Below are 25,330 nucleotides of genomic sequence, written 5' to 3' on the forward strand. Positions count from 1 at the left end.
GGGGGGCGTGATGCTGGAGGGGGCTTGCGGGTGGTGCTGGGGGGGTGATGCTGGAGGGGAGGCTGGGGGGGAGCTGGAGGGGGACTGCGAAGACCCCGAAGGGGCGCCCGGGGCTGGGGCCGGGGCCGTGCTGGGGGGGTCGGGGGGGCTGTTACCGGAGCGAGGCCGCGGGACCCTCACCGGGCGCTGCCCCCCACCCCCCGGGACTCCCCCAGCCCCGGCCCTGCCTCCTCCTTCTCCTCCTCCTCCCGGCCCTGGGCGGGGTTTGGCCCCGGCTCCGGGAGATGGTGGAGCCGGTGTGAGCGGCACCGGGGCTGCAGCCGGCTGCGGCCCCCCCTGGCCCCGAGCCGCGGGGGGAGCCCGGGACCCGCCCCCCCCCTTCATTCCCCCCCCGGCCCCCGGCCCCCGGCCCAGCCATGCCCGCCGGCAGCAACGAGCCCGATGGGATCCTCAGCTACCAGGTGGGGGGCAGAGGCCCGGGGGGGGGCACACCCCCCCGGTGCGGCCGGAGGATGCTCCGTGGCTGCTCACTGCGGCATTGCCGACGGAGGGAGGAGGGGGGGGCCCGGGGGGAGGGAGGGCGTCTGCAAGGAGGGGGGGCGAGGCGGCTGCAAAGGAGGAGTCTGCAAATGGGGGGGGTCGGCATCTGGAAAATGGGGCTCGAGGCACGTGGGGGGGGCCAGGCCGCTGAAGGGGTGCAAGGGGAGGCTGCGAAGCATCTGCAAGGCCGAAAGGGGGGGGGGGGGGGGGCACAAGGGGTGCTCAAGGTGGGTGCGAGGGGGGTGTGAGGCACCCGGGGGGGCACAAGGTGTTTAGTGAGGGGGTGCCCCAGACGGCAGCATCTCCCACACGCCTTGTCCCCCCCCCCCACACCTGGCTGTGACCCCCATTTGAGGCTGCGGCCCGTCAGAGGGGGACAAAGGCCACTGTCCCTGTGCCACGCAGCCAAGGGGGGCTCTGCTATTGTCCCCCCCGGGGGCTTGCACAGATGTGCCTGGTGTTGGGGTGCAGGCAGGGAGCAGCAGGGAGGTGGCCCCCACCCCTCCCACCCCCTTTTTAGCATCATCCTGGCCAGGATGTCCCCAGGGAGCACCTCCTGCCCCCCTGCAGCACCCGTCCCCTCGCTGCTGAGCACCCCTGGGACCCCGTGCCCCACGAGTGGCGGCCCCGAGTCCTCCCGCAGGGCCAGGCCCTGCTGGAGGAGCCGCTCTTGGTGGCAGACATGGGGGTGGGGAATTAATTCACCTTCCCTCACACCCGGGGAGATGGGGACAGTGGGATGGAGGTGGCGAAGAGAAAGCTACCAGAGCATCCCCCAGCTCCCTCCCTGCTTTGGCTCCACGCAGGCAGGTGTCCTCATCCCACAATAACACAGGGATCAGCCTCGTTAATTAGATTTGGGGCATTACTAAGTCCATTCAGTTGGAATGGCTCATGGAGCTGCAGGGACCCCATCCCTCCCACTGCCGATGGCCACTCTTGCTTGCACGTGGTGGGACGAGGGGGACGGGATGCGAGCTTTGCCTGCTCACGCGGTGCTTTTGGTGCTCCCCAGCACCAGGAGGGCTCAAAGCTAGACCAGACCCTCTGCTTTGAGCTTTTTCTAGTCCTCAATTACACCAGAGTTTCCCCGGGGAAAGAGTTTTCTTAACCAGAGGAATTGCACTGGGGCAGGTAAACTGAGGCAGGGCACTCAAAAATCCCTCTCTCTCCTGCTGGGTCAAAAAAAATCACTGCAAAATAATAATTTAGAGAAGTTTTCTTGAGATGGGTGCAGGGAGAGGCATGCGCTGAACTCACAGCACTAAGGGGTTCACTGCAGTTGTGACAAAACGAGCCTTCCTCCTTTGCTCCAGTGATTTCTGATTTCATTTTTACAAGCAATAATTGCTTCCCGACAAAACCAGCTAGGAAGCAGCCAGCCGGAGCTTTTTGCTTAGAAAATAGCGAAGTGGAACAACTCTGGCTGCTCTGAAGCCCACAAACATGCCCTGCAAAGCTCAGTGTCCCCTTTCCCGGCTCATTTTCGACAATTTGTTGTTTTCCAGGCGCCTGTCAGTGGTGGCGAAGGACAGAGAGGGAGGGCGAAGCGTCTGCAAGGGCTGGTGCCCGTCCTGGGTCCTCTCCTTCCTGCCCCGTCCCATCCCATGGTCCCGTCCCATGGCTCCACACTGCCATGGCTCTCCTAAATCATTAAATCCTCCAGTGTCCCCAGTGAGAGAACCCCTCGGGGTACATTCAGGTGCCCTAACTGGGACCCAGTAGGTTTTGATTAGGGCCATTGGCTTTGGTAGCATCTCTGTGCGAGGCTTGCAGTGATTTTGGGGATGCTGCAATGGGCAGGGAAGGGCAATGGAACGCTCAGAGCATCCTGCCACAGACCCAGAATCGGAACCTGGGGCTTTTTGGCAGAAGGAGGTGCCCGCTTGTCCAGTTTGCTCTTGCATTTGCTCTTTAAGCATTAAAGCTAAATAATAAAAAAGCAGAGGGGATTCGAGCTTGGGTCATGATGGGATTTTAACTGATTAGACCTCGGTGTCAGCTTCCTTCGCCGTGTTATTTTACACCCCGTGTCACCTTTCAGGGCAAGCCGGGCACTTAACCTTTGTGCCGAGCGGCGCCGGGGAGGAAGTTCATCGGAGCAAGCGAATTTGCATCATAGAAATGATGGATTAGCTCCGATCAGAAAATAAAGTGGGGCTGGAGACAGCTGGCCAATGTGAGCAGGGGAAGCGAGAAGAGTAAAAATGTTGCTTATCTGGATGTGTCTCCTAGCCTCGCACTTCGTGAGGGTTTCTAGGGAAATGATTTCACCCCTCGGGAAGGCAGGGCAGCAAGTTTTGGGGAGAAGAAACCAAGCAGGAGCATGGGGAGGGAAGGGTGCGTTTTGCAAGGGGCTCTGCTTTGCTGTGTCCTTGCTTGGGAGGAAATTCTACTGTTGGAAGATAGACTTCTTTATTTTAAAATTTGGAAGAGTTTTTTTTTTTTTTTTTTTTCTTTCATGTACTCCAACAGCCATTTCGAAGCTCAGTGTTTCAGTGCCATGCTGGGACTTGGTTTGACTAATACGGATTTTTAACTAATAGAAGCCTGAAAGGAGGCCACGCCAAAGCGAGACCTTGTTGAAATGCTGTGGTTTTTGAAGGAAACGCTGACAAAAATCAGTACTGTCCCACAGCATTTATTTTCCCAACAGTTTGCACCTCGCTTGCATTTCAGCAGCTCATACTTTTACGTACGCCCAAGCACATTACATACATCTTGCCCCAGCAGGATGCGGCATTTTCTCCATTTACTCCATCGGGAACAGTTTTTGCTTGAAGAGGAGCTGGGTTTGTCCCGTCCCTTGATTTCAGCGTGAGCTTTGGCTGCGCTGACAATGGGCAAATGCTCTCCGCTGACCTTCAGCGTGTCCGCAAACTTGCTGCTCCCTTTTCCAGACGTATTAACAGATGGGCTTCAACCAGGAGCGCTTTGGGCACGGATGTCCTTGGCTCAGCCTAATCCTACACCCTGAGGGAATTTCGGCAGCCGCTTGACTGAGATATCTCCGGCCATGTAGGATGCGAGAGCTGAATTTCGCAGCAGCCCCAGGTGCTGGTGGTGTGGTACTGGTGCGAGTGTTGGTGGGAACAGGAGTTTTGTTGGCATCTCCCAGTCTCCGGGTGTGCGGGTTTAAATAACTGCTGGGATCTGCCCTGGGGGTTCTGGTTCTGGAAGAACCGTTGGTGTTTGTGACGCTGGTGAAGCTGGGGCCCTCCAGGCGAGGAGGCGCGGGATCTGCTCGGATGTCCCGGGTGAGTCTGGCCCCATGCATGGCCCGAGGGCTCAGTGGAAAGTCGGTGACCAACACGAGGCCGAACGGGAGTGTGGCAGGCTCGAGGTGACTCTTCTGGACGAACTGCAGGTAGGACAGCGAGGCCTTGGTTGAGAAGCGCCTCCCACCCAAAAACGTGAAAACTCCCCAAAAAACAGAGCCAGGAGGAGATGGTTGGCACCGGGGCGAGAGGTCTGGGGGCAGGTTTAGCGTCGCCTGTTGGGTCCTGGGGGGCAAAACGCTTTGTGAGGGAGAAGGCGGCTTCCTGCCAGTGTCTGGAAACTGTGGCCCACAGATCGCTTCGTCTGTTCTGCCTCCGGACAGCGCCCACCAGACGCACTCAGGCTTCTCAGGCTTGCAAGCGTGAGGTGATTTTCCGAAGCCCTTTCACCCCACGCTTCTCCCGAGGTTGTTTTTCTGCAACCCGGACCGGGGGGAGCCGGATGCGTTGCTAAGAGGGGACAGAGGGTGGCAGAGGCTGTCACCGGGTGGAGGACGGCAAAGCCACAGGTGCGTGATAACGCGGCCGCCGGGGCGTGTGGGCATCACCGGCACCGGCGTGCTGCTTCAGCCAGGAGGGAACACTGTTTTGGGGGAAAAAAGGCAGATTTCAGATTAGTGTCAGCAGCTTAAGTCATGAGCAGCGATTTGTTATTTTTAATTTTTTTTAACAAGTCCTTGAGGTTGCTGTGTCATTATTGCTACAACGGGCAGCATAGGCGAATGTGGCATTTCGAGTTTTGCTTGAAAATTGCAGAATTTGGCTAGTTTGGGCTGTTTCTGAGTGGATGGTGAACCTCTTGCTTCTTGAGTTTCATAAAACAACTCAGCCGGTTTCCCCAGTTCTTGCTCTTCTTCAGACTTTCAAGAATCAAGCAGGAATCAAGCAACTGGGTGCTCAAAATCAAAGCAAATAATAAGAAAAGAAAAGAAAAGAAAATAAAAGAAAAGAAAAGAAAAGAAAAAAGAAAGAAAAGAAAAAAACAACCCCCCCCAAAAAAAACACACAAAAACAGATATTTATTTTTGGGTTTGAACAGACATAAAGCTTTTGGTTGCTGTGATGTCAGCAGGGGGCTTGTGAACGTGAACCTCGGCAATTCAAAACTCCCCAACCTTTGACAGCCCCTTTGTGCCTTTAATAATGGAATAATTTGGAAACCAGCGAAAACTCAAGGGCGCTCATTTGGGCAATGCAGAATTTTCTTTGCACTGGTGACCATGTTTTGGTCTTCAATTAATTCCTGTCCACGAGAGGATGTGGATGGTAGCACTGTCCAAGGAAGGAGACATCTTTAAGAGGTGCACAGAAATTAAGAGACCAAATACAGCCCAAAGAGGGGAAAAAAATTGCTGAGTGTGTCCCAGAGCCCTTTACCAAGCTGCAGTTGCATCTTGAGCATGAGACATGGCTGGGTTTTTAGTTCTTTGAGTGGAGCCTGGCAATCCCCTTCCCAGTTCCGGTGGTGAGGAGAAAAGAGAAGCAAGAGGTTTGTTTCCGTCGCTGCTCGCAGCGAGCAGTTGGTCCTGCAGCTCTTGCTCAGCTTTCAAGGCACAAGTGCTGTCCGAGGCCCGACGTTTCAGCCTGGGAAGGCATTAGCTCTAAGCTGTTGGCTTTTGCAAGGAATAAAATCGCGTTTTCCGTGGAAAGCATGCTTGCACCAAGGGAAGCCCGAGCCTCCTTGGGTGGAAGATGGAGCTGCCCTTGCAGGTTGCTGCTTATGGAGGTTGGTGGAGGCGATGTCCTGTGGCCAGCTGCCATCTAGTGAGTCCTGCAGGTATCTCCAGCATGCAGCATGCAGCCCAGTGGTATTTTCAGACTGAAACTCACTGTGGCGCAAAGTGCATTTTTTCCCCCCCAGTTTGGAAATCCCTATTTATTTATTTATTCTAGAACGCTGCAAAGGAGCTGCACAAACGAGGCAGGAGAGGTGTTTTTTGTGTTTTTTTTTTGGGGGGGGTGTGGGTCTGAAATGCTCTGCCCTCTTCCCCTGTAGCAAATACTTCCAGCTTCAATTCTTACAAAAAATAAGCAATCCCATGAGCTGTTTTATTTGGCCTCTGGCTGTGGGGCTGCCTCCTGCAAGCCCACGTTCGATCAGCTGGGAGGATGTACGGGAGCTCCGTGTCCCCAGCCCCACTGACCTTCTTCTCCTTGTCCAACAGAGACCTGATGAAGAGGCGGTGGTTGACCAGGGGGGAACAAGCAATGTTGTCAATATTCACTATGAGAAGGAGGAGCTGGAAGGTGAGACCCTGCTGACTCCCAGCCCAGCTCATTTTCCCATTGCCCATAGCCCCTAAACCATCCCTCGCTCAGTGTTGTGTTACGTGCAGCAAAACCTGCCGTGCCTCTTCATCAAGAAGCACAATTGTTTTTCATGATTTTCATGTAACTTTTAAAACAGAGGGAAAAAGCCCTCACGGAGGCCATGGCGTGAGCTGCAGCCACGGGGTGAGATGATTCACGGCTCGTTTTCTCGCCAAGGCTGCTCCTGGCTTGGCGAGGTCAGGAGAATAATTTGACGGCTGCAGACACAGGGCTGCAAATCTTTTTCCTTATTGTTCCGGAGCTCATTATCATGGGGTTGATCTGATCTCCTCCCGCCGCCTTGTGCCATACAGAGATTTTAAAAATAATTACATTCGGTTGCTGCTTAATGAGCAAGTCTGAGTGTTGTCCAGGCGAAGCAGGAGTTTGGGAAAAGGTTCAATGCTTCAGGGGCATTTTAGATAACCCGGAGCCGTTGCTTTTTGTCAGTCTGTTGTCGCAAAGCCGAAGTAAAATAGTCTCTGAAAAAAGGACGAGCATTGACCGTCATCGTGCTGCCAAAAGTGATGCCAATGCTGCTTTCCTGCAGGCCACCGGACCCTGTACGTGGGTGTGCAGATGCCCCTGGTGAGGCAGAGCCACCGGCACCACCGGCCCCGCAGCCAGAAGCATCGGAAACGGGAGCGGGCCAAGGGGGCGGCCCCTGAGGACCAGGGCTACCACTGTAAGTCCCACATTTGCTAAATGTCTCCTGGGCAAGCGTGGCTGGCTTGAGTGGCTAGCTGCTATTTTGAGGGAAAACTGCGTTATTTAGCAAGGCCCTCTTTTTCCAAACTTTTCTCAGGATTTGTTTGTTTAGGCAGTTAAATGCGTAGCAAATTTAGGCTCACCTTCCTTAGCGATTCTGGCTTTAAAAATGGAAATGTGGGGAAGTCAGGCAGCCCTTCCTTATGGGGAGGTGGAAGAGATGCTTCCCCACAGCTGTGTGCATGCCCAGCCTGGGCAGACACAGGGGACAGGGACCAGCCCCAGTGTTCAGGGCTGAACTGATGCTGCTCTGATGCTCGCTGCACAGTTCAGGCGCAGTAATGGGACATGGCTTTGTCTTCTGCCAGACACCCCATCCCAGCGGGTGCAGTTCATCCTCAGCACCGAGGAGGATGAGCAGCACGTCCCCCATGACTTATTCACCGAGCTGGACGAGATCTGCGTGAAGGAGCGTGAAGATGCAGAGTGGAAGGAAACGGCAAGGTAAATCCCTTCCTGCAGCTGGGAGAGCAGTCCCCGTGCTGGCAGCACGCACAGGCCCTGCTTGCCAGGACAAGAAGCTTTTGCAGCTTTGGGTGCTGATGTGAGGAGCCTCCTCCTCCTGTCACCCCTCAGCTCTGTTAAAGCAGGGCTTGCAGAGCGGGGCTATTTTCTTGCAATGGGGCTGATGCCGGGCGATGTCTGCAGGTGGCTGAAGTTTGAGGAGGACGTGGAAGACGGCGGTGAGCGCTGGAGCAAGCCCTACGTGGCCACACTCTCTTTGCACAGCCTGTTTGAGCTGAGGAACTGCATCATCAAAGGCACAGTGCTGCTGGACATGTGCGCCAACAGCACCGAGGAGATTGCAGGTAGCACCCGCCTGCCTCTGACCCAAACCTCGCCCAGTGGCGCGTCCGCTTTTCCAGAAATCCCATTGCTTTTTTAAGTCATGAAGGATTTTTTTTGGGTGCGGGACTGTGCTGCCTCGGCCTGGCTGCAGCCTGAGCACGTGGCAGTCGCACCAGCTTTTCCTTCCGATAGGGGATCCTTTTGAAAGCAATCTGTGGGGTTTGAGAAACAATTAGAGAATGTTCTCTAGCCAAAAAGGGAGTGTGCACCAGGGCTTAGCGGTCTGCTCTTAGAAATACAGAGTCTGCCTAAGATCTGAACCTCTTTAAATAAACTATATATTACAAGCCATTTCCTCTCATTCTTTTTTTTTTTTTTTTTTCCTTAACATCCAGGATTTAGGAGCTTTAAAGGCAGAGTTTATCTGGCAGATGACCAAGCAGTATGTTTCTGTGGGGTAGATAATTGAAGTTAATTGAAAAAACAGCTTTGGAGAAATTATCCTTGACTGGCAGGTCTCCATTCAACCCTTTTAAGAGCTGGTGAAGTCAGCGCCATTCTTAGCACATTTCTGCCTGGGCTCAGCAAATTACAGTCAATTGGCCAAGGGAACTCAGGGAAAGTCTGCGCTATAGATTGCTTATAATTTGGTTAAATGTGTAGAGTAATACAGAAAGGCCAGATTGGGCAAGGAAATTGCATTATTTAGAGTGAGAAATAATGATCTTAGCTGAGTGATGAATAAGCACTTTGATGATAGGTTTTAGCAAAAGAAAATTCTTGCTTTCATTGCAAAGGCTCAACTCTATTAAAATGTCTCACTAAGCAAGGCTGCGCCTGTGCTAGGCTCTCCTGCATTCCCCCCGGGACTTGCGGGGTTTCTCCTCTGGTGGCTTCATTTCCCTTTCCACCCTCAGATATGATCCTGGACCAGCAAAACCAGTCCAGTGAATTTGACGAGAGCATGCGGGAGAAAGTCCGAGAAGTCCTCCTGAAGAAGCATCACCATCAGAACGAGAAGAAGAGAAACAACCTCCTCCCCATCGTCCGCTCGTTTGCCGACGTGAGCAAGAGGCAGCCAGACCTGCACCCCCTCGACAAGCCAGGTAAGGGTTCCTGCAGGGCTTTGGCACCAGGTGAAGGTTTCTGCAGGGCTTTGTTCCCGTTAGACTTGCCCTGACTGAGGAGAAGTGTCCCAGTTGCTCCTTGTCTGTCTTTCTGAGTGTCTTTCTTTTTCCTGCCAGCCCAAACACTCACCCCCCATACTCCTCCCACCACCATAGAAGCTAAAAACGGGGTGAACCATGACACCAGCCCAATGGATTTAAGCAAGGTGAGATACCTGGAGCTTTTTTATGCCTTTAGGGCTGGCTTTGCTCTTGCAAACTTGGCTGCAGAACATGCAGCAGAGTGCTGTGGGCTTTCATTTTGGGGTAATTGCCTGAAAATCGCTTGTTGTGTCCAGGCTGAGCTGCACTTCATGAAGAAAATTCCTATTGGGGCTGAAGCAGCAAACGTGCTCGTAGGAGAGCTGGATTTCCTTCACCAGCCCATCATGGCATTTGCCCGCCTGACCCCGGCGGTCCTCCTCTCAGGCATGACAGAAGTTCCCATCCCAACCAGGTCCGAATGCCCAAGGTTTTTATTTAGAAATAACAAACAAAAAAAAAAACATCAAATTTCATCCCAAGGAAATGGGGCCAGCAGGAGTGAGTCCACAAGCACATTTCCCCCATCTGTCACTCCTCACCTTCACTTCTCCCTTCCCTACCGCAGCTTTTAAATGCATTCCTCAATTTTAATGAACATCAACCCAAACATTAAAAAAATGCATTGGCTACCTTTAATGAGAGTGAGCCCAAAAATCCAGTTAGCAAGTTTTGATGAATTTCGGATTCATTGCCGGAGGCGGTGAGCGTGCATTCCCCATCTCAAGCTGCATTCTGGGCTGGGAGCTCCTGGCAATTTCTCTGGGCACTCTCTAAGCAAGGGCATGTTCTTCTCTCTCCTTCTGTTTTTCTTGCCCAGGTTCCTGTTTATTTTGCTGGGACCAGAAGGAAAAGCCCATCAGTACCACGAGATTGGCAGGTCCATGGCTACTCTCATGACGGATGAGGTGTGATAAGAGAGATCTCTGGGTTGTTTTTAGCTATCTTCCTCTCTCCCCTTCTCCACTGTAGTGAAGAAGCACATTTGCTTTCCCAGCTGTCCACAGCTCTCCAGATAACCTACCCCTTGTTTGCATCCAAAGCAAACACTTGGATCTACATCACCCCATGTCCCAGAGCTTGAAATCCTGCCTGGGACCTGCACCTCATCCTTCTCCTTCTCCCTGGGATCCCCAACATGCTGTCCCAAGCAGGTGGCATTGCCAGGGCCAGCAAAAGGCTCTGCTTTTTAAGCAAAAGGCTGTGGAGTGCTGTGAGGGACAGGGTCCCTGTGGAGGAGATGGCCACAAATGCATCAGATTTTTCCTTTTGACGAAATTTGGGGGAAATTATCTTGTGTATAGCTAAGAGCTTATTGCACTGGTTAGGACATCCGAGCTGTTGTCCCCTGTTGGCAGGTTTTCCATGATGTTGCCTATAAAGCCAAGAACCGGGCAGACCTCGTGGCTGGCATCGACGAGTTCCTGGATCAGGTCACGGTCTTGCCGCCTGGAGAGTGGGATCCATCGATCCGAATCGAGCCCCCCAAAAATCTCCCTTCACAGGTGGGTGCTGTGGTGGAGGGAGGTGTGAGGGGGACGGGCAGGAGGCTTACAAAGAAATACGTATCTCTGTTTCCATTTTGACAGAAAAAAAGGAAGACACCGGGAGTTCTTGATGACAACGCTTCTCACAGAAAGCCAGAAAAGCACAGTGGCCCTGAACTAGAGCGAACGGGAAGGTGTGAGCTTTGATGTTTTCATTTTTTTTCCTCTAAAAACTGAGCATGCACCTTCCCTTCTAGTGTTTTTTTGTGGTTAGTTGCTGCAGCAAAGGGGCTCCACGTTACCTGCTTGGGTCCCTGGGCCAGGCACCTGGGGGACCTGGGCAGCTGGGCTGAGCCACAGCATCATTGCACATGGGTTTTCTTGAGCTGGGGTGGAAGAAGATGTGTAAACACCTCCAGGTGCAGCTGTGATGCCTTTCAAAGTGTGGGGCTGTTGCAATAACAGAGGATAGGATCTCAGGTTAGCTCCTTTTTGTTGTTGGAGGGTGGTTTTTTTTGTGTCTCAGTTCCTACTGGGTGTAAAATGGGAGAAAGACACTGTTTTTTAGCAATGGAAGCTACTCTGTGCTCGTGATTGCACTTCTGCTGCAAAGACAATTCACTGTGGTCTGCCAGGAGAACAGTCTATTTCTTTGTCCTTCCTCCAGGCTCTTTGGAGGTCTGATCCTGGATGTGAAGCGAAAAGTCCCATGGTTCTGGAGCGACTTTCGGGATGCTCTGAGCCTGCAGTGTCTGGCGTCCTTCCTCTTCCTCTACTGTGCCTGCATGTCCCCCGTCATCACCTTCGGGGGGCTGCTGGGGGAGGCGACCAAAGGCCACATAGTGAGTGCCTCTCCTCCGTGGGGTGGCACGGAGGGGTATTTAGGAAATGTGCATGGATGTGGCACTGAGGGACATGGATTAGTGATGGGACTTGGCAGGTCAAATTGACAGTTGGACTTGATGACCTTGAAAGTCTTTTTCCAACCTATTCTATGAAAAAGTCTTTGCTGCAGCGCAGTTTCTTTGTTTTTTTTTCTTTTTTATTGATGCTCTGCTCACATGATTTATTTGCTCCTTTCTTCCCTGGCCAGAGTGCCATGGAGTCGTTACTGGGCGCATCCATGACTGGTGTGGTCTATTCCCTCTTTGCCGGCCAACCTCTCACCATCCTTGGCAGCACCGGCCCCGTCCTCGTGTTTGAGAAGATCCTCTACAAGTTCTGCAAGTAAGGCTGCACTGGCCCTTCTGGAGGCGGCAGTGATGGCAAAAAGATGTGGTTTTTTGGTTATTTTTCTTAGTGGTGGTTGTAAGACTGAAGTTAACTTCCATGTCGTGCACATTGTGTGCTCCTACTTTAGTTAGTGATGGTGCAAGAGCAATTGGCCTCTGGAGGACTAAAGGGTTTGCAGAGTTAAAGCCAAGCACGAGGAGGAGAAACCACAAGAATGAGGATGCCCAAGATGGGATGCATGAGGGAAAGGAGACAAATCATGCTGGTTTGGGAGTAGGAAGATTTGCTTTGCTCCCAGCACAAAGCTAGGCACTTTTTAGCCTGCTTTTTGCTGGAAGTGGAAATATGTGTTGCCCAAATATCCAAATAGTTTTCCTTTTTGCTGAAATATTTTGAGTTTTGATTATATTATTGAGAAAGTAGGAGCTTTTCATGTGAAATGCATATTTTCCATGACAGCCCTTTGTTGTGATGACTTTGATTAACCACCCTCGCTGTAATTAGTCACTTTTATTATTAAGCCCCACCGTGCTGGTAGCAAGTGACTGGGTGCCAAGCCAGCTGGTTTCTGTGCTCGGGCATGGGGGTGATGGGTGAGAACAGCGCCTTCCCCAGTGAGCACCTGACCTCAATTAGCCTCCAAGGCATTAACACAGCATAATTGCTAAATAATGATAATTATCTAATGGGCCTCTCCTCTTATGGGCCCACACCCTGCACTGCAGCCCTGAGGCTGTCTGTAGTAGTACATAGAAACTGCATTCACCATCCACAGGCTTGACACGTTCTGAAACAGCTCTGGATTTTCCCTGAAGGATGGCACATCTTGGAGCTTCCTGCTGGGCTTTCCACCCTTTGCTTTATTTTGTTTTCCCAGGGACTATGCGCTCTCCTACCTCTCCCTGAGGGCGTGCATAGGGCTGTGGACCGCCTTCCTCTGCGTGGTGCTGGTGGCCACGGATGCCAGCTGCTTGGTGTGCTACATCACCCGCTTCACCGAAGAAGCCTTCGCTGCCCTCATCTGCATCATCTTCATCTACGAGGCTCTGGAGAAGCTGATCTGCCTGGGAGAGACCTACCCTGTGCACATGCACAGCAAGCTTGACTTCCTCACCATCTACTAGTGGGTTTTTTGGCTTAAAACGCACCTTGGCAGGAGCTTGGGGCTGCATCTCCATCGCCTTACCCTTGCCCTTGGCTTTTCTCCTCCCAGCTGTAAGTGCGAGGCACCGACCCATCCCAGCAACGAGACCCTGCACTTTTGGGAGAGCAACAAGATCAACGTGTCTGCCATCGCCTGGGAAAACCTCACGGTGACTGTAAGTCCCCGGCCGCTGCTTCCTTGTGCTGCGGGGTTCGCGCGTCTCTGCAAGCACGCTGCCGCGGGCGTTGACATGGTGCGAAAGTCAGCGCACTCCGGGTGATGGCATGCTTCAAACTGTGCTGGGGCTGCTCTGAAAAATCAGTCCTTAAGTGCAAGATGTGTGGTCTGCCCTGGGAAGGGGAGTCCGCCTTGTTACCAGCATCGTGGGTGATAACTATCGTCCTCAGCCCTCTGCAGTACAGTATTTCTGTCTGGAAGCAAGGTTAAGTGGGTGGTTTGAATGTTGCAGAAGTTGGAGGACTTAAGTTCATGCTTGAAGGTAGTAATTGGTTCTTTAATTGGTCCTTAATAACTCCAGGCCCCGGTTTCTTATTCAGCGCTGTCTGTAAGTACGTGCATAAATTTGCATGTCTGAGCAGCCTCCCGGGCTGCTGGTGCTGGAAGCAGAGCCCAGGCATAGGATGGAGGCTCTCATGGACATCTTCAGCCCCTTTTGGCCAGATTCTGTGAGTCCTCCCTTGGGAAGGGACAGTTTGTGTCTTCTTTCCTACCATGGTGGTCATAGCCCTCCTTCCCTGTTCCCTCTTTCTCTATCCCCAAGAGTTTCCAGCGTCCTCTTCCGGATGTGTCCTTCCCCTGTGGTGTCTTCTTCAGCCACAGTTATCTCCTGTTCAGGTGGAGGATGTGCCATGGGCCTGTGGCATGGTGTCCCATCACATCTCTGCATTTCCCCTCCGTGTAGTTTGATGTGTCACTTGTTAAGCTGCTGCTGCTCATTAGATATAGATCTCCCTCAGCAGCAGTAGGTACAAAGTCATGGATCTTGGACCCAAATCCTTAACCCTTCCCCCAGTTATCCAAGGTTTCCTTGCTGCATGTGTACTGCCGTCGTGTCCTGATGCTCTGTTTTTCCAGGAATGTCGGCATTTGCATGGAGAATTTCAAGGACCCGCCTGTGGACACAATGGCCCCTACACACCCAATGTCCTCTTCTGGTCCTGCATCCTCTTCTTCTCCACCTTTGTCCTATCAAGCTCCTTGAAGATGTTTAAAACCAGCCGCTATTTCCCAACCAGAGTAGGTAGAAGATGGTGGAACAGTGATCCCACCTACCTTACGACCTGTCCCAGAGCAAATTTGCACTCAGGCAGTGGGAAATCAGGTCCTCCAAAGGTTGTTTGTGTTTGCTTTTTGTTTGTTTGTTTTGTTTTTCCTCCCCTCACCATCTTTGCATTAGGGAAAAGCTGATTCCAATGAGAAGCTGTCATAGAAAAAGAGATTATTTCTTCCTTGCAGGGAACAAATATGCCTCAGTGCCTTATTCCCATTGCAGCTGTGAGAGTGGCTGTAGTAGCAGGTGTCTGTTTCCAAATATTTTCATTTAAAAAAAAAAAAAGGCAATTAAAAAAAACACCAAAACATTTCCCCCTAATTAAACTGTTTTCTTTAAAGTCTGACACCGGATCTCACAGGGACAAACACAGCAACAGTTTCTAACCAAGGGGTTTGGCTGCATGTCTTCAGAGTGGTGGGATTTTGTGAACCAGCTGTGCTGTTGCTCGCGTCCCTAACTTGTCTGTCTCGTGCGACGACCCTTTCTGCTCTGCCTTCTTGCCACAGGTACGGTCCACCATAAGCGACTTTGCAGTTTTCCTCACCATCGTTGTCATGGTGCTCATTGACTTCCTGATTGGGATCCCCTCACCGAAGCTCCATGTCCCCCATATGTTCAAGGTAATGGGGTGTCTTGGCACAGCTGGCTTCACCTTGTGCCCCTGGGGACACCTTGAGGTGACGGAGGGGAAAATGAAAGCCAGCGAAGTGTCTGGGCTGGGAGATGATGCTGATGTCCCTGCTTTGTCACAGCCCACCAGAGATGACCGTGGGTGGCTCATCAGCCCCATAGGACCCAACCCTTGGTGGACCGTGCTGGCTGCGCTCATCCCAGCCCTGCTCTGCACCATCTTGATCTTCATGGACCAGCAGATCACCGCTGTTATTGTGAACAGGAAGGAGCACAGGCTGAAGGTAAGGGGCTGCAAGAGGTGACTCCATCCCCAACCCACTCTGGGCTGCAGGTATGGGGAGAAGCTCCTTTTCCAAGTGCTTTGGAAAAGCAAATTTGCAAATTGGCTTGGGACAACGGAACTCTGCTTGGCAGGATGCTGTCCTGCGTTGATGACGACACAGGGAGCAAAAGACAGGGGAAGCTGGACAAGGAATCTTTCAGAGCAGCAAATTAACCTTAGAGCAATACAGAAAAGCTTTTTTGTTTTAAAATGTCAGCAGAAGCTTGGGGGAATGAATCGTTTTGACACACTGCCAGGGATAACTCAGAGTCACATCTTGCTTGCAAGTATGACTTTTTTATGAATGGAAAAAAAAAGTCAGTATTTTTTGAAGAGGTAGGAGTTGTACAAAAAAACCCCACAAATTACTTTGTCTAGCCAGATTTTCATGTCAGGTGCTTGTTCAAAGACTGGATACATCCTTAGTTGCTTCCAATTCTTTTTTTTCTCAATTTTCAAAAAATTGACTTGAGCTCAAGCAGGGTTTGGGCTGTCCACACTGTCCTTGCTCTTGTGCTGTGGGATGTTCTGTTTCTTCTTTCACTCCCACAGAAAGGATGCGGGTACCACCTGGACCTTTTCATGGTGGCCGTGATGCTCGGGGTGTGCTCTGTCATGGGTCTGCCGTGGTTTGTGGCTGCGACCGTCCTGTCCATCACCCACGTGAATAGCCTCAAACTTGAGTCTGGCTGCTCAGCTCCGGGAGAACAACCCAGGTTTTTGGGGATACGAGAGCAGAGAGTCACTGGCTTGATGATCTTTGTGCTCATGGGCTGCTCCGTCTTCTTGACCACTGTATTAAAGGTAGGAGGAAAAAGCAAGACACCCAACAGCCTTGATTTTTTTATTTTTATTTTTTTGAGATTATACAAAACCAAAACTAGTCCTTTCTCTCTAGGCCTGAGTAGCTGTGGGGTACAGGAGGAGGTGATCCTAAATCTTGGGGCATGCCCCATGGTGGGAACCAGCTTCCGTTAGGCTTTCCAGCCCTGCAGACCTCAGTCTGGTGTGCTTGAGGGCATCAAGCCGCACCACTGCTTTATTTTTTGCGGTGTTTTTGGGCTCATCTGTGTTTATGGGCTACAATCTAGCCTATCCAGACCACTACATTTGCTCTCTTTCAATCAGGCAGCAAGCTGATCGGTTGCAGTTTGCACCCCAAATGCCTCGGAACTGCCATTCCCATAGCTAAGCACGCTGCAATCATCCTTTGCACGTTCCTCCCACAAAGTAATCTCATCTCTAGGCTAAAAGGAGGCACGTTGCATTTCCGCGTTGCCACAGGAATATGTAGAACTGTTTTTCTGCCATCTCAGAACGCAGCATATGGTAACATGGGTGAAATCACCTATTTTCCTCCAACCTTTCTGGAAAATAGGATTATTTCGATGAAATGTAGCTCAAAAGTTCAGCCTAAAGCAGAGCATTAACTCGCAGGCAAATGCACAAAATGTCTAATGGATAAAATTTAACGCATCTCCAACCCTGTGGAACCTGGAAAGCTTTAGGAAGCTTTCTGTAGTGCCTGTAGAATAAAGTGGTAATGAAAATGCAATTAAATTTGAAATTTAATTTAATTTAATTTAATTGAAAATGCAATTATTTTATTTAGAATTACTGTCTTCTCTTTGCAGTTTATACCAATGCCTGTGCTGTATGGCGTTTTTCTCTACATGGGTGTATCATCGCTCAGAGGAATCCAGGTGTGGACTTTCATAGCATGCAGCATGTCTGTTCCCTGCTATTTCCTTTAAATAGAAGCAGAAAAAAAAAAAGCAAAATCTGATAGTCAGTGGCTTGGGAAAAGCCTCTTCAAAAGCAAGCAATAAAAGTATTTTGTATAACAAAGAAATTGGTGGAGGCACAAGAGGTCTGTAGGGCTAGGAGGACCAGGCGGGTTCAGCGCTCTCTGTTTCATGGTGTTAGGGCAGGTCAGTGTTCAGTGATGTGAAAATGGGGGAATTCAGTGCAAATAAGAGGAAATTTCTCCCACTGGTGGAAATCCTTTCTGGGGGAGCAAAGAAATGATAATTATAGAATAATTAGGAATAAGTGCAATTTGGTGGACAGCTCTGCTGGTGGGCAAGCTGGTTTACAGATAGAGCTAAGGGAAAATGGGTGCTGCTCCCAGGAGGAACGTGGTGGGATCAACGCTTCCTCATTGCAAGCAAGAGCCCAAAAAATCCCTACAGACCTCAGCCAGGCCAGCACCATTCTGCAGCCCCAAGGTGGCAACTTCTCCCTGTTATTCTGCAGTTCTTCGATCGCTTGAAGCTGTTCGGGATGCCTGCGAAACACCAGCCAGACTTCATCTACCTGCGGCACGTGCCCTTGCGGAAGGTGCATCTCTTCACCCTGATCCAGCTGACCTGCCTCGTCCTGCTCTGGGTCATCAAGGTGTCCCGGGCTGCCATCGTCTTTCCCATGATGGTAAGAGGTCGTGCTTCTCAGCGGGACGTTTGCAGCGGGACGTAGCACTTCCTCTGGCCTCACTGCATCTTCCTTTTTTTTTTGTGAAGGTTTTGGCTCTCGTTTTTGTCCGAAAAGTCATGGATTTCTGCTTCTCAAAGCGAGAGCTCAGCTGGCTGGATGACCTTATGCCAGAAAGCAAAAAGAAGAAGTTGGATGATGCCAAAAATGAAGCCAAAGAAGAAGAGGTAACACTTACTATGTGCTCGGGGCTGGACGTATCCCTGGAGTTGTGAGGTTGCCCATCTCTATCACAGCCATTTATTAAAAGTTGGGGGAAGATCAGAACTAAACAGAAGGAGATTCCAGTAGCCCGGATCCCACATTGCAACCACTTTTTTTCCCTAAGTTAGCAGTGAGCTTACCACTAGAACAGACATATAACTTTAAAATGTCTTTTAAAAGAAAGTTGTTATTGTTATTATTATGTATTTCAAATATTTTCTCAAAGTGGGTGGTTTAACCTCCCAAAATGTTTGCAGTGAAAGTTTTTTATCCTGCTCCACCAACAGCTAAAACTGGCGGGGATCAGAAGGAGGGGGCAGCACGTGATGGCTGTACGGGGTTTTCGTTTATCTGCCCTTTGCTCAAAGACAGAACAGGTGATTTGTCCCTTTGATGGCAGGAGTCTCAGAAGATGATGGAAGCTGCTGCTGCAAATTCAGTCCAGCTGAACCTGGTGAAGACCAGCTACCTGGATGTCCCAAAGCAGAACAGTGACAGGTAAAGCCCCACTGAGTGCCAGGACCTCCAGCAAGAGTAGTTTGTAGGGGTTTGGCACAACTTGCTCTGCTTGCATTTTTACTGAGCACCCCTTAGAACCCAGCAGTCAGCTTGGTGTAAAAATCTGGGCAGAGCTGCAGGAGGGGATCGCAGGACTCTGAGTGTGAGCAGAGTGACTGCACAACTCATGCTTGACCCCAAAAACTTGCATCATCAGTGAGTCTGCAGCAGCTGGAGATCCTCGTGCTTAGAAATGAGGAGTTGCAGGCATGATTTGTGCCAGCAGTGGGAGGCCAGGCCAGGGCTAAATGCTTGCAAGAGAATTGCACAGAGCTGTTGCTCTACAGCATTCAAGCTTGCCTCCCCAAACTCATCACCAGCAAAACCTCCCATGCTTGTGTTGATCTCCAGTGCTTTGGGTCACCCCATTCTCATGCTGATGCAGTTGGTGGCTTTGGTTCCTGTAAGCACGGTGATTGCTATCTAAAATATTTATTGCAGGACTGACCCTTCTGAGATTAACATCTCAGATGAAATGTCAAAAACAACCGTATGGAAGGCTCTTACCATGAACACAGAAAAACTCTGAATCTGAGGAGGAAAGAGGTAAAAGGATTGCACGGTGAATGTGACGGAATATTTAAGAGGTGTGGATGCAGTGCTGAGGGATGTGTTTTAGTGATGGGACTCGGTAGGGCAGGGTGATGGTTGTACTTGGTGATCCTGCAGGTCTTTTCCAGCCTAGACAACTCTGTGATTCTGTTCTATGATTCTATGCACACTGACTGGTCCTCTCCTCAGGGATGGTCTCTTGAAGGGGGCCAGTCAGCGATGGCCAGCAGGTCCTGCTCTGATGATGCTCTCCATCTTTTGCTCTCTTTTATTTTTTTTTTCTCCCCAGTTTTCCTCTTTAGGGATCTTGGCTTTGAAGGAGAGGAGTGAGAACGTGACTCAGGGATGAGCCAATGCAGACGCGAGGACAAACTGCTGTTTCACATGGAGGAAAGGAAACAAGTGAGCACAAGCCCTCCCTGGTTTTCTCCTCCGAGTAGCAGGATTCCCATTAAAGCCATTTTCAAGACATTTCCTGTTATCCTTGGTGTGCTTCAGGCATTCAGTATCTCTAGACCAGCAAACTGAGGTGCACATCGCAGTCCGTGGGAGTTCAGTGTTGTTCAGCCTCCGTGTGTACGTGCGTGTGTTGTTGCGGTTTTGTAGTGGTAGAGGGACGGCTACCGCTTCATCATTCAGTGCTATCTATTTTTTTTTATATCTGATCCCCCCCCCGCCTTTCCCTTTTTTTCCAAATATAAACTCTGAATGTACGAAATTTTTTTGTTATTTTTGATGCATTCTCTGCTTTCTTCTTCGTCACTGCCAGGTTTTTGGTCTGGTTTGGGGTCCTTGATTCACTCTTATGTCTCTTACTGGTACAAGAGGGATGCCCTCCATGGCAGGGAGCACGGAAATCACCTGAGCAGCTGGGCTAAGGCTTAGGAAAAGGATTTGCTCCAGTTTTACATCTTTTTTTTGCTTTGGTTCTGTCATCAGCCTGGAGGCTGCAGCACCCACCCAGCAAAAGGCAGAAATGCCACCTTCTTGTCCCCTGGCTGTAAATTCATATGAGGGAGCTCTTAAAATCCAGTACTTCAAATACACTGTATGGTCATGGGAGCAGCCAGCCTCATCTGCTTTCCTCCCTTTTACATCCCCAGGGCTCTCTTTTTTGCCCCATCCTTGCAAAGAGCCTTTCCCTTCACAGGGCAGGACGAAGCAGGAGGGAAATGGGAAGATGCCTTTTCCTTTTTGCTCTCCCTGCTGCCTTGCAGGGAAACGCTGTTGAGCAGGGATGGTGCCCGTGCTCTCTTTATCTTTTTGGGGGTGCGGTGACACCCCAGGCATGTGCGCTGAGGTCAAGGCCCCTTGTGGGGCCACGGAGCCTGGAAAGAGAGGAGAACCCAGGAGGAAAAAAAAAATAGAGTGGTCCCATCCCCGTCCAAACTGGCTCCAGGCTCTTGGTGCCACGAGTGCAGCTGGGACAGGTGCACGAGCGCTGCTGCCACTGCCTTGTCCGATGGGATGGCTCTGTGGGGTCTTTTTGTGCATTGCACAAATCCCAAGCACCAACGGCACGTTGGTGCTCCTTGGAGGAAAGAATTCCTCTCTAAGGATGCCAGTGGTACATCTGAAAGCGGGGCAAAAAATCATGGATTTGGTTTTGCAGGCTGTGCTTTGATGGCTGCCAGGGTGGCACGGTGGTTGACAGAGGGAGAGAACTGGTTTAGTTCTTGAAGGGGAAAATAAAATAAGCTTGGAGGAAGGAAAAGGTGCAACGCTTGGCTTTTCACCGAGCTGCTTGCATGAAAGCCGGTGCCTGCTCCTCTGCAATACCCATGCACGTCCCAGTCCTGCTGCCTTCCTGCGCCCCTCGGGCTCCGCTTGCTGCTTGCCAGCAGCCCCCAACAAGGAATTGTTGCCCCTCGAGCTTTGGGACAATCGCTTTCTTTCTGTCTGCCTCTATTTAAAGAGAAGAGAGCCGGTCCCTCCTGTGGTCCAGGGACCAGGGCCAGAGGCTGGGATTGTTTTCCACACACACTCGGTTTCCTGCAGCTGGCAGCACTCCCTCAGAGAACATGAAAGAAACCAGCCCGAAGGCGAGCGGGGCTGCTTTTCCGCGAGAGCGGGCTCACTCGGGGTCTGCATTGCCAATGGCCTCAGGGGTGCTGGAAAATTCTGGTGGTTCCTTATTTAAAAAGCAAGCCAGGCTTCCTCAGTGTGCCCTAGCACGGGGTGCATGATCATCTTCTGGATTTCAACCTTTTTTTTTTTTTTTTTTTTTTACCTATTTACAGGGTTAGTCTTTTCTTTCTTTCTTTTTATTTTATATATATATATATATATATATTTAAATGAAAGATGAGGTCTCATTAATAATGAAATTACAATCACCCCTGGGGCCTGCTGCATGTCCCAGCACTGCTTCTGCCTTTCCCATCTATGCGCCATCAATCTGTGGATTACTCCATATTTTGGGAGGATTTAATAATTCCATGTGCAGAGAAAAATTGTAGGGGGTGGGGAGAACCCTTCCAAAGGTATTCCAGGAGTTGCTTTAGGATTAAAAAAAAAGTCCTTGACGTGACCCATTATGTTTTGGTTGGCAGCAAACCCTGTTTTCCTTGATGCAGAAAGGGTGCTGGGTGTTATCCTCATTTTTGGTGCCTTAAAACAGCTCCCCAGGGCGATGTGCGAGAGCTGCTTATTTACAGGATGATGCTTTAAAAGCACCCAGGGGTGCGAGGAGGAGGAAGGCTTGCCAAGTCAGCAATGCACAAAGCAAAGCTCTGACCTCCCGTGGGCTCTTGTGAAAAAATTTCCCAAAATAAAATGCATGGAAAGCTCTTGGTGAAGGGGGGGTGGGGGGGGGACAAAGGTAATAAATAAGACGCTGACTCTTTTTTTTTTTTTTTTTTTTTTCCCTTCTTGTATATTCTTCCTCCTGGCATGCTACATGTAGAAATAGAGAAATTATTTTTGTTTCAGAGAAACTGAAATATATTTATTTTGTTGTAAGAGATGATCTAGTTTGGAAATGCTCAGTGTTGTAAATAAAACGGGGAGGAAAAGAAAATATCTGACCAAATCTGTGTTATTTGCCAGTTCAAAGTTTTGATTTTTTTTTTTAAGAATTTGATTTATATATGGCTTATTCTGTGCAACTCGAACACCATTAGTCTGTGTCGCTGTCTCGTGGTTCCTGTCTGCAAATCGTGGCTGTCGATTGACGTGTTTCACCCGTCACAGCACTGTTTGCCTTGGTTTTTCTGTTGCTCATTGAACATAATGGGAAAATAATCCAATAAAAGTCTCGTTTGTCTCACTGTGCCACTCCCGTGTCTTTTGAAGGGCTGTGTTGCTGACAGAGAGGAATTGGAGCTGTTTTTTGGAGATTTTTACAGGTGTTTTGGAGGTGATGGGGGAGTGAGCAGTGCTGATTTTAGGGAAATTTGTGTCCCTTGGGGCTTGTGTCAGGAACCAGCTGATTGGGGAAAGATTTGAAATTAAATAATTTTTTTTTAAGAGCAAAGTCACTTATGTCCCTTGATATGTAGCAAAAAACAAGCAGTTTCTTCTCCCTGGGAGGATTTTTGGTACCGTTTTCCATAGAAATGGAGCAGAAGGGTTCTAGTTGTCTTTCATATAGTCATTTATTTATTTTTGTGTCCTACATCACCCCATCTGACACAGGTCTGTGCAGGATGGGCTCCTCATGGGGTCAGGCAGGTGCATCCTGTTTGCTCTTTTACCTAAATCTCAAAGAATTTGGAAAAAAAATGGGAAAACCTGAGCTGAACTGGGGCTCAGAGCCTGGTTGCCCCAAAGCCCCCCAGCCAGCAGTGTGTGGGATCCCCATGGGGTGCTTGAATGGGCTGGAGACATCAGAAAGTTTTAGCAAGGGTTTTATTACAATCTGGGGAAAGCTGCAGGATCTGCAGTGCTGCAGGAAGAGGTACAGAGAATACACAGGTGGGGAAGAGGTTGGAAGGGAAAGCTGAGCGGCAGCGTTGGTGTGTGCAGACTCAGGAGGCAGGTGGGAAATGAAGCACAGGCTGGCGCTGCTGGGGAAGCCTTGGTTTGCCACTTAATTGTACCTTTTAAAAAGGGGAAAGAAGCAATGAACACCAAAGACCTTCACAAAATAGAAACTCCTCCAAATGAGTTTATGAATGCTGAAAAACATCGGCAATTTCCTCATTTGGCAAAGGACCACTTTGCTCTGGCGAACTGTTTATAATATCCCCTACAAATGCAGATGATGATCCCCCCATATTAAATCAGAAATGAAGCGAAAATGTCAGAACAAAGCACGGTGAGAACAAAACTGCCTCTGCCTGTCATGAACTTTTTAATTCCCTGTGCCAAAACAGCTTCACTTTCCTTACTTTATTGCACGGAAATGCCGGAAAATCCACATGAGACAGCAAAAAGGAGAGGTAGGTTCGGGAAGTGGCGCTTTGCTGCCTTTGCCCCAGACCCATCTGATTTATGGATATAGTTTGAAATTACTCTTTTTATGCAGTTTGAGATGACTTACACTGCTGGCAGGACAGTGGCTGGGAAGGGGACGCTGGGGGGCTCTTCCTTCAGGTACCTCTTTGTGGAGCTGCTGAAAATAAGACACCACTGCGGTACCCGCTGCAGACATTGCCCTAAGCCACCCCACATGGGCTCGAGGGTAGGCAGCACTGCGGTCAGCGCCTTGCCTGCCCCATGGCACGCGGCCAAAGCCAACAAGGATGTTTTCAATAAGAATGTGCTGGGGATGATTTCATAATGTGCTTTTTTTCCTTTGGATATGTGATGAATGAGGGTACTTAGCCAGAAACCCAACTGTATCCAATGTGGTCAATGTTTTTCAGGTTTCAAGCATTTTGAAGGTTTTTTTTTTTGTTTTCCTTTCAGAAGGCAAAATTTAAAATATGGACATCTGCAGGAATGTCAAGAGACAATGTAGAAAACATCTAAAACTGTGTTATCAGTTTGCATCAGGGAGGGTATTTCCCAGCGCCATCCCACTCCCCTGGCCCCTCTACCTGTAACGCTTGGTATTGATGAGCCAGTGCACGAAGTCCTTGGCCTTCATCTTGTCCAGGTAGCGAGTGAAGTCGCTGGTGAAGGTGCCTTCCGAGTGCCGCTTGATGTTGGACGCGAAGCTGCGGGCGCTCTGGGATTTGTACGAGTGCCATCTGCTTGGGAGGGAAGGATGGGGGAAAGAGGGGTGAAAACACCCGGTTTGATGCATATAAAATAGCAGGGCTCCTGTGCTCTCTCTGTGCAGGGGCTAAAAAATAGCATGGTATATGGAGCATTCTTCAGAAAAACTGTATAAAAAAAATGTATAAAAATCATGGGGTCTGGCAAGCATGGCCAGCGTTGTCCCTTAAATTCGATATATGTAGTATCTTATCCTGTACCTTGCTTGGCTGCATGCAGATGGGGTGCTGATGGAAGCGTTCCAAAAATTTGCCCAGGAAGAAGGACCCCAAAGGAAACAGTGGAACCCAGGGTGGAGGTGGGCTCAGCACCGTGCCCACAGCATCGCCACATCCTGGGTCTGCCCCTGGGTCTCTGCGGGCAGCAGAGATCTCTCTGCTCCTTGCAATGTCCAGCAAATCTGCTTTAGCTAATAGCTCCTGACACAAGCTGCCTTCAGCCTTCGGGGGCCCAATGCCCCTTTAAGTGGGGAGGAAAGCAGCAGTCAGGCTTGCTCCCTGTGCTGCCGACACAACCCCTGGGTCTGGGCACTGTGAAATCTCTGGGGGACGTGGCAATGTCCCTGCGTGGGCTGGCAGAGCACTAGGAGGGAGCTTGTCCAGACAAATATGAAAGAATCAGGCACATTTTAATTGCAAGGCTGCCCCTGAGCCGGGAACGGCTCGCGTCTCAGCCGGCAGCAGAGCTGAGCTGCTCTGACAGCCGCTGTCTGCGCCCTCGGCCACCTCCACTGACGCCCGTACCTGGATGCATTGGCCAGGTCCTTGAGACCCATCTGCCACCCTGCCGGGATCAGCACGGCAAACACCAGCCCGGAGAGGTACAGCCAGCGGATGATCTTCATTTGCCTTCCTGGAAGTCAAGACAGAGAAGTCTTGGGTTGCAATTACCTTTGATCCCCCCCCCAAATCCTTGCAGCATAGCAGGAGGTGGATGCAGCACGACAGAGCCTCCTTTCCAGGTGCGTCGGCAACATTTTGGTGGGTGCATGTGGAAACCACATCGTTATCTATCTGCACGTACGGTGTTGCCCAGTCATAGGCACACAGCTGCAGGAATGGGTTTGTGTAACCTAAAGACATCGTTCATCGCAATAAACTTTACCGCAAGCCCCCCCTTTCTATCCAGGAGCAATATTTCTATCTCACACATATCACCGCAATATTGCAGAACTTTCCTGACTGTTATCTGCTCAGAAAAGCTGCTTTCAGAAGAGTTGGCTAATTAGAGTTTTACATTTCCTATCTTGGCTGGATGGCTTAGCAGTTAAAGGAGTAAAATGCTACACCCCCGCCCCTTGTTTGCAGAAAATTAGGCTTTTGGTTTATCATCAAGCACTTTCATTACTCTGCTTTAA

General features: G+C 50.4%; 2 protein-coding genes across 2 annotated transcripts; one reads left to right on the top strand and one right to left on the bottom strand.

Moving 5' to 3' along the window:
• Positions 1-416: 416 nt before the first annotated feature.
• On the top strand, positions 417-18,787 carry SLC4A8 (solute carrier family 4 member 8). Its single transcript, XM_050715991.1, has 24 exons — positions 417-461; positions 5,984-6,065; positions 6,679-6,813; positions 7,205-7,340; positions 7,545-7,705; positions 8,603-8,734; positions 8,909-9,018; positions 9,151-9,308; positions 9,714-9,801; positions 10,252-10,398; positions 10,483-10,574; positions 11,048-11,222; positions 11,474-11,607; positions 12,491-12,736; positions 12,827-12,932; positions 13,853-14,014; positions 14,558-14,671; positions 14,804-14,965; positions 15,559-15,810; positions 16,641-16,709; positions 17,263-17,436; positions 17,526-17,663; positions 18,101-18,198; positions 18,700-18,787. Exons 1-24 carry the CDS (start codon positions 417-419, stop codon positions 18,785-18,787), a joined length of 3,204 nt encoding a protein of 1,067 aa, XP_050571948.1.
• Positions 18,788-23,788: 5,001 nt separating this feature from the next.
• On the bottom strand, positions 23,789-24,817 carry LOC118260664 (exendin-3-like). Its single transcript, XM_035571078.1, has 2 exons — positions 24,717-24,817; positions 23,789-23,945 (listed from the first exon to the last, which is right to left on the bottom strand). The coding sequence occupies exons 1-2, from the start codon at positions 24,815-24,817 to the stop codon at positions 23,789-23,791; spliced, it is 258 nt and encodes an 85-aa protein (XP_035426971.1).
• Positions 24,818-25,330: the final 513 nt, after the last annotated feature.

This window comes from Cygnus atratus, chromosome 29 (genome assembly GCF_013377495.2).
Source record: "Cygnus atratus isolate AKBS03 ecotype Queensland, Australia chromosome 29, CAtr_DNAZoo_HiC_assembly, whole genome shotgun sequence".
In the NCBI taxonomy this organism is placed as follows: domain Eukaryota; kingdom Metazoa; phylum Chordata; class Aves; order Anseriformes; family Anatidae; genus Cygnus; species Cygnus atratus.

Coding starts and splice junctions, on each gene's coding strand:
- SLC4A8 (XM_050715991.1), top strand. CDS start 417: ATGCCCGCCGGCAGCAACGAGCCCGATGGGATCCTCAGCTACCAG. Junction 8,735..8,908: donor CAACCTCCTCCCCATCGTCC/GCTCGTTTGCCG, acceptor TGTCTTTCTGAG/TGTCTTTCTTTTTCCTGCCA. Junction 10,399..10,482: donor CCAAAAATCTCCCTTCACAG/GTGGGTGCTGTG, acceptor CCATTTTGACAG/AAAAAAAGGAAGACACCGGG.
- LOC118260664 (XM_035571078.1), bottom strand. CDS start 24,817: ATGAAGATCATCCGCTGGCTGTACCTCTCCGGGCTGGTGTTTGCCGTG. Junction 23,946..24,716: donor GACCTGGCCAATGCATCCAG/GTACGGGCGTCA, acceptor CCTCCCAAGCAG/ATGGCACTCGTACAAATCCC.